Raw genomic sequence first — 8,443 nt, 5'->3', positions numbered from 1 at the left:
TTCTGAAGTATGTGTCTTGTAGCAGGTACTTTACGGGACTGTGTTGATTTTGTAGTCGTTTAGGTTCTTAAACATGTTCCTAGGTAAGTATGAACTCCCTAACTCGGATCATGTGAGTAAGGTTTGGCAAGCGATCGAGTGGGTTGGCGGACACATCATTTGGAAAAATCGTAACTTGAAGACTTTTGGCAAAGGAAATTGGTCTATCCCGATGGCATTAAACGAGGTCCAAGTAAAAAGTTATCAATGGTTAGTCAATCGGTCAAAGAAGTTAAAGCTCGATTGGAATCAATGGCTCCTCAATCCAAGTGTTTATGATGATCATGGTTAATATGGTGGTAGCAGATAATTTCATCAAATCCTCGTGTTTGATTTCCTGTTCTTGGAAAATAGGTTCTTAGTTGAAGGGCTCTGTAAATTTCGTTTAGATGCTGTTGTTGTAAGCATATCTCCTATATGCTTGGTCTTGTATCTCCCTTGTTTTAATATAAAAATTTTTTTGCCTTTCAAAAAAAAAAAAAAAAAAAGTAAAAGATAAATGGGACGATATATAGTCTTTGTATAAAATTTAAGATTACAAACGTTTCACTTCACAGTTGTACATATAATATTAACACGAGCTACTTTTTGCTGCATATATCGTTAACAAATAAACAAATTAAATTAGTGTTTGTACGTCCAGTAACTATAATTTAACAAGTTTTCCAACAGTCATTGGAATCGTAAACTGTCGTGATCCGTACAAAAGGTCAGAAAATAAGTTAGCCACGGTCTCCGTTGGATGGAAAAGGTCCCAAAAAAAATGATCACTTCTGTTTGAGCAATATTTCGAAACAGGGGTGCAAGTGTTAGGAAGAGAGGATCGCCTGGACGTCGAAAGATACAAATTTGAGAGAAAAATAACTCTATTACTCACAAGAATAGATTTACAGAGTATTACAAAACTCTTACAAAAAAAAACTCTCAAAACTCACACACACTCTCAAGGTTGTGATTACACTTCTCTGAGTGATTTTGGGATGATTTACAATTGAGGTTTGCACCTCTATTTATAGTAAAAATTCTATGGCGGTGGAAGGGTGTGAACGGAGATGGTGGGCGGCCGTCATCGTGTTCATCTTTGCTTCTTCTACATGGTGTTCAAAGAAGGCTACTTTGAACATCTAGAAGGTGAGCTTCTAGATTGTAGGCTGAAAACTTTCAATTCTCCCCCTCCAGCCGAATCCACGAACATTCCAGTTATGTCTCTGCATAACTCCAACTTCTCTCGAGTCACCACCTTTGTTAACATATCCGCAGGATTCTCCTTTGTATGGATCTTCACTAGTCTCAACAGTTGTCGATCAATTACCTCGCGTATCCAATGATAGCGAATATCAATATGTTTTGTACGGGAATGGTACATGGAGTTCTTGCTCAAATCTAGAGCACTCTGACTGTCACAATGTACCTTGTACTCCTTTTGCTTGATTCCAAATTCTTGGAGATAACGCTTTAACCACAACATTTCTTTTCCAGCTTCTGCGGCAGCAATATACTCTGCTTCAGTTGTGGATAATGCAACACACCTCTGTAGTCTTGACTGCCATGAAACAGCTCCCCCTGCAAAAGTGTAAATGAATCCTGAAGTAGATTTCCTACTATCAGGATCTCCGGCCATATCCGCATCTGTATAGTCTTCCAAGATTGGATCAGCTCCCCCGTAACAAAGACATAGATTCTTTGTACCTTTAAGATATCTGAGAATTCATTTTACTGCATCCCAATGCTCTTTTCCGGGGTTCGAGAGAAAATGACTCACCGTTCCCACTGCATGAGCAAAATCGGGCCTTGTACACACCATCGCATACATCAAACTTCCAACTGCTGAAGAATATGGTACTGAAGACATCTCCCCGATCTCTTCCTTGGATGAGGGACAAGAACTCTTGCTTAACTTGAAATGGTTAGCTAATGGAATGCTAACAGGTTTGGCATTGTTCATATTGAAACGTGAAAGCACTTGTTCAATATACTTCTCCTGAGATAGCCATAACCTTTTATTCTTCCTATCTCGGGTTATCTGCATTCCCAAAATCTGTTGAGCCTGTCCTAAGTCTTTCATGTCAAAAGACTTAGAGAGTTCCTTCTTCAGCTGGTTGATCTTCGTTACGTCTTTCCCTACGATCAAAATATCGTCTACATAAAGTAGAAGAGAAACGAAATCTCCTTCAGAAAACTTCTGAATGTAGACACACTCATCTGCTGCAGTTTTCTTGTACCCGTGACTCACCATGCACGAGTCAAACTTCTTGTACCACTGCCTAGGTGCCTGCTTCAAACCGTACAAACTTTTCTTCAGCTTGCATACGAGGTCATCTCCTGAAACCTCAAAACCTTCTGGCTGCTCCATGTAAATTTCTTCATGTAAATCTCCATGAAGAAAAGCTGTCTTTACATCCATCTGTTCAAGCTCCAAGTTCATACTTGCGACCAATCCAAGTATGACTCTAATTGAAGTCATCTTGACTACTGGTGAAAATATCTCGTCAAAATCAATCCCTTTCTTCTGTTGGAATCCTTTGACTACAAGTCGTGCTTTGTATTTCACCACTTTTCCACTACCATCCTTTTTCAGCTTGAACACCCATTTATTTTTCAGTGCCTTCTTCCCGCGTGGGAGTTCTACAATCTCATAAATTTGATTTTTCTGCAGAGAATCCATCTCATCCTGCATTGCGAGCAACCATTTTTCTTTATCCTTATGAGTTACTGCTTCATGAAAACTCTCCGGTTCTCCATCTTCAGTAAGTAGAAGGTACTCGGATTCTGGATATCTACTCGATGGAATCCGACCTCGTTCAGATCTACGAACTTCTGGAATATTCTGAGGAGATCCACCATCATCTTGACCTTGTGATGGTGCTGGAACGTCTGGCAGATGGGGTTGTGGCTCCCCCTGCTCAGCACCGTCATTTTCCTCATTATCTTCTACTTCTGGCATTTCTTCTTGCACTGAAAATTCATTTCTCATGAATGATTCCGTTGTTGCCTCTGGCACCTGAGCAGCAACATTTGACTTCTGAGATATTGTGGGTTTTTCAATATCTTCTATTGTCTGGCTTTCATGGAACACCACGTCCCTACTTCTGATCACCATTTTCTCCTTTGGATCCCATAATCTGTATCCAAATTCTTCATCTCCATAGCCTATGAATATGCATGGAGTGGTCCTTGCATCCAGCTTCTGCCTGAGCTCCTTGGATACATGTGCGTACGCCAAACATCCAAATACTCTTAAGTGAGAGTATGATGGATCCTTTTCAGACCAAAGTTTCTCCGGAACTTCAAAATTCAGTGGTACTGATGGAGATCGGTTGATCAAATAACAAGCGGCTTTGACTGCTTCTCCCCAGAATGGCTTTGACAGCTTAGCCATACTGAGCATGCTCCGAACACGTTCCATGATTGTTCGGTTCATTCTTTCTGCTATACCATTATGTTGAGGGGTACGTGGGACCGTCTTCTCATGTCGGATGCCATATGATCTGCAATAGGTATCGAACTGCCTGGAAGAGTATTCACCGCCGTTGTCGGATCGAAGACACTTTAACTTCTTTCCTGTCTCATGTTCTACCATGACATGGAACTGTTTGAAGTAATCGAACACCTGGTTCTTCGTCCGTAAGAAATATACCCACACCTTTCGAGAAGCATCATCGATAAACGTCAGAAAGTATCGATTGCCGCCAATTGATTCAACCTCCAAGGGACCGCAAACATCAGAGTGTACCAGACTGAGTAACTCTGATTTTCTCGTTGAAGAGGAATTAAATGAGACTCTATGATGCTTACCAAACAGACAATGATTGCAAGAATCTAGTGCAGCATCCTTGTCTACATTGATAAGCTCCTTCTTTATTATGGTAGACAACCCTTTCTCACTCATGTGACCGAGTCTCTGGTGCCATAAATTTTGTGAAGCCTCCTTTTCTGCAACATTAATACTGTCTGTGCAGATCTTCACATGAGTCTTGTACAGTGTTCCACAAATGTGTCCTCGAGCGACTATCATAGCGCCTCTTGACAATTTCCATGTGCCTCTACTGAAATGACTATCATAGCCCTGTTTATCGAGAGCTACTCCGGAAAGTAGATTTAGCCGAAGATTTAGCACATGGCGGACATCCTTCAGAGTGATTGTGCTCCCAGAACTTGTCTTTATCCTGACATCTCCAATTCCGACAATCTCAGCGGAACTAGAATTTTCCATCTTCACAACTCCAAAGTCACCAGCTTTGTATGTTGTGAAGTATTCCTTGTATGGAGTCACGTGGTAGGAAGCTGCAGTATCTACCACCCATTCTGATTCTTCTCGTGAGACATGAAGGCATGTCTCATCATGGGTTGAACAATAAGCTACATCACCAGAGATAGTCACTAATGTTTCTCCACCCTTATTCTTCGGCTGTGAACTGCTTTGACCTTGTTCCTCTTTCAATCTATAGCAGTTCTTCTTCATATGTCCCTCTAATCCACAATGATGGCATTTATATGTTGGTTTTCTGCCATCAGCTGACCTGCCCCTGCTCTTGCTTCTGCCTCTACATTTATTTTTGCTACTCATTCGCTGTCTCCCCCGATTCTTTGTGACAAAGGCATGGGTCTGATCTGTGCCCATGTCCTTTCTCCTTGCCTCTTCACTGAATAGGGCATCCTTGACCATTGACATGGTAAGTTTGCCATTCGGGGTTGAGTTGCTGAGTGTTACTACCAGCGTTTCCCAACTATCGGGAAGGGAACTAAGTAGCAGTAGCGCCTGAACTTCATCGCCAAGCGGCATCTCTACAGACGATAACTGGTTGACCAAGCTCTGGAACTCACTGGTATGCTCGGCAACTGAAGTTCCACTTTTGAGCTTCATGTTGACTAAACGCCTCATCAGCAGGGCTTTATTTCGAGCAGTCTTGGCCTGGTACATGTCCTCCAACTTTTTCCAGAGGACATATGCGTCTGTCTCTTGTGCAACATGGTGGAAGACACTATGATCAATCCATTGACGGATCTGACCAATAGTTTTTCGGTTTGATTTCTTCCACTCTTTCTCTTTGGCAGAATCAGGGTGTATACCCTTCAATTCAATAGGATCGAACAAATCCTTACAGCTGAGGAGATCTTCCATTCGAGGTTTCCACAGCGTGTAGTTTGTGGCTGTGAGCATAATCATAGCTCCGAAAGATGATGTTGACTCTTCTGTGGACATTATCACCTTACAAATAATTTTTCAACACAAACGGGGTTGAATTGTAGAAAACAGAGATCACCGTTACGTCCGGAACGGTTGAAAATGGTGGAATAGACACTTCGCGACTTAAATTCCACTTACGGGGCAAAATTATAATTTTTATAAACTTCAGGGACCAAGAATGAAATTCTGAAAATTTCAGGGACCAAATTGTAAAATTTCAGAATTGCTACAGTACCGCTACAGTACTGCTACAGTACTGCTGCAGTGACTTGCTACAGTGCCGCCATCTGCTACAGTGAAGCCATCTGCTACAGTGATCGTCTTCTCCGGCAAAAATTCCGGCACCGATCGTCTTCTCCGGCGAGATTCCGGCGAGTTGACCAAACTTTGACCGCGTTTTCTGGGCTCGTTATAACTCCGTTTAAGTCGCCGTTTTTTGCGTTGGACTCGGTTCGACGAGACGAATCCAATGGTACACTCAAAATTGAATTTTGAGAAAACTTCCGAAAACTCAAAAACTCAACCGACGTCTCTAACCTGGCTCTGATACCACTTGTTAGGAAGAGAGGATCGCCTGGACGTTGAAAGATACAAATTTGAGATAAAAACAACTCTATTACTCACAAGAATAGATTTACAGAGTATTACAAAACTCTTACAAAAAAAAAACTCTCAAAACTCACACACACTCTCAAGGTTGTGATTACACTTCTCTGAGTGATTTTGGGATGATTTACAATTGAGGTTTGCACCTCTATTTATAGTAGAAATTCTATGGCGGTGGAAGGGTGTGAACGGAGATGGTGGGCGGCCGTCATCGTGTTCATCTTTGCTTCTTCTACATGGTGTTCAAAGAAGGCTACTTTGAACATCTAGAAGGTGAGCTTCTAGATTGTAGGCTGGAAACTTTCAGCAAGGGACGTCGGATTTCAGTTTACCAAGACCGCAACAAGCTTCTTTTATCTCCGTAATCCCTACATTAAAATTAATATTAGTATAGTCTATGATTGAGTTCAAATTTTGATTAGTACGATAATTAGGTAGTTCATTAGTACCGTATGTTCGTGGATTTTGGATGAGGCCATTCATGGCACCATATATATCAAAGTATGAGTAGTTGATATCGGATGATTCTGACTTTAAGTTCTTTAGCAAACTCTTTAAGTTGTCGTTGTACTTTGTCGCCCAATAATTTGCTTCCACTTTGCATTCGTTGTTAGCCATTTGTTTCCTTTGTGCAGGGACACAACCAACCATTCCGATTCCAGTTACCGCAAATTTACGAGCTCCCATACCGTACAACCTCTACAAAATCATATACACTCATGTTGGCATAATCATGAAAAAAAAAGGTTGTATAACCTTTTTCTAAAGCATTGAACCCTTTAGAATTTTGGGTACCATTTAACCGTTGTTCTAGCAAGAACAATTTGGAGCATTTTACTCTTGTTGATAGATTCTACACAATTATTTGTAATATTAGAGGTCTCAAGTTCAAAGCTCAGTAGCAGTGTAGGGATAACCTGATTATGCCGCGTACATTTGAGTAAAAGTACCCTCCTCCACGTGGCGTTAATTGTAAAAACCTTAGTTTACCCAATTTTTTACTTAATTTACACTGCTTTCTTGTTACTAACTTTTGTTATAACCATTTGTCTCAAATGTAATTTTTTCAAAAGATACATAAAAAATTGGTTATTGGCTTTGCAATTTGGAAAACTAGTACCTTGATGAGTTGTTTAAGGATTGAAGCCATATTATCAACATACTGTTGTGGGGTATATTGCTTTGAGACTTTTGAGTTCTTATTGAAATATGCAAAAATATCATTGCTTCCAATCACAATCATAAATAGAGATTTCGCCATGTGCGTTCTTGCACCAGCTGATCCCACTTGTTGAACCATTTGTTCATGAACCATAGAATAGTAGTCTACTTGTTGTGTCAATGAAATCGATTGTTCCTGCATTATTTTAAAAACTAATCACCAGTTGTTGAGAATAACAGAAAAAGCTGTATTGTTCTTAACATGTGTGACTATATATCTTACAAAGAGTAGACAAGTTTCGTTAAAGATTCCGGCACCACCAGATGCAAAACTAACTCCTGTTGCCGGAGCTTTGCCCAACTTTCTCCATTTTGACACCAAAGATAGATACGGTGGTCCCGTTGGTAATCCCACCTTTTCAGCTGCAAAATCATACGAAACATTGTAATTGTAATTCATAATTAATTAAAAATCCAATAACATTATGATTTTCTAGTTGACAGTAGGGGAGGCTCGGAGGGGGAACAAAGTATTCGACCATTTAGAGTCCAGGATTTTCAGTAGCTCATTTTTTTTATTTATATAGACATCATCGGAGATTTGAAAAGCAAGAGAACCAGGAAAACACAACTGAAGCAACGAAGACAAAACACAATAACCCAAAACAACAATCAAAGGCTCCAGAAAAAAAGAAATTAAAGTCCACTAGCATTCTAACAACACAGAAAAGGCTTTTTTTTTTTAAATAGTTTATATTATTCGTTAGGGCCTAAGGGCATTTTTTTCACCTTAGGTACTTAAAATTCTCGGGACCAGTCCTGGTTGACAGCCTTAAGACATTTTTTTATGTAGAGGTCAACAGTTTTAAGCCAAAACTTCGTGTTTTGTATATCTGTAAAACGTACCAACAAAATCAGCTGAATTTTTCCCGTTACTGAACCGCCCGGTGGCTTTTCGAGTAGGGAAATCGATTCCATTATGTGGGAAACTAGCCTTAGCGATTGAAAGAGGGAGGCGATTATTGTTTCCAACGTCTACCAATGAGTCCCCGAACGTGTAAATACCTGGGACCGATTGACATTGGCCACCCGATACGAATATAAAAATGATGAAAACAAAAGATGCAAGGAGTTTAAGTGAAATGGAAGTAGCCATTTGTATTTTGTGGTGTTAGTAGATGATCTGAAATGAGCTGGTTGATGAATTAATGCAACAGTATTTAAAGAGCAAAAGAAGTCAACGTTTTATTCCATTACTTGATAATTATCGATATGAATGTTATTATCAATCAACTTTGTTAATTATGTGGTCAATTATTGACTGAAAAAAGAACATGGCTTACAAACTCCTAATTTTTTTTTTTTTAAATGTTTTTACTAACAAGTCAGAAGAATATCTAGTTTCTTGTTCTTTAGCAGTTTTCCTAGATATAAGTTTTATTTTTGTGG

General features: G+C 39.9%; 1 protein-coding gene across 1 annotated transcript; it reads right to left on the bottom strand.

Annotated features, from left to right (window-relative positions):
- Positions 1 to 685: 685 nt before the first annotated feature.
- On the bottom strand, positions 686 to 8,156 carry LOC139849466 (GDSL esterase/lipase At5g55050-like; the record flags this gene model as incomplete). Its single annotated transcript, XM_071839124.1, has 6 exons — positions 686 to 846; positions 6,145 to 6,201; positions 6,283 to 6,532; positions 6,954 to 7,190; positions 7,278 to 7,417; positions 7,901 to 8,156. Coding segments are annotated over 6 exons (1,101 nt in total), but the record flags the coding sequence as incomplete, so codon positions are not given.
- Between the last annotated feature and the right edge of the window lie 287 nt (positions 8,157 to 8,443).

Source organism: Rutidosis leptorrhynchoides, chromosome 5 (assembly GCF_046630445.1).
Source record: "Rutidosis leptorrhynchoides isolate AG116_Rl617_1_P2 chromosome 5, CSIRO_AGI_Rlap_v1, whole genome shotgun sequence".
Classification (NCBI taxonomy): Eukaryota; Viridiplantae; Streptophyta; class Magnoliopsida; order Asterales; family Asteraceae; genus Rutidosis; species Rutidosis leptorrhynchoides.
This window is presented reverse-complemented; position numbering and strand designations above follow the sequence as displayed.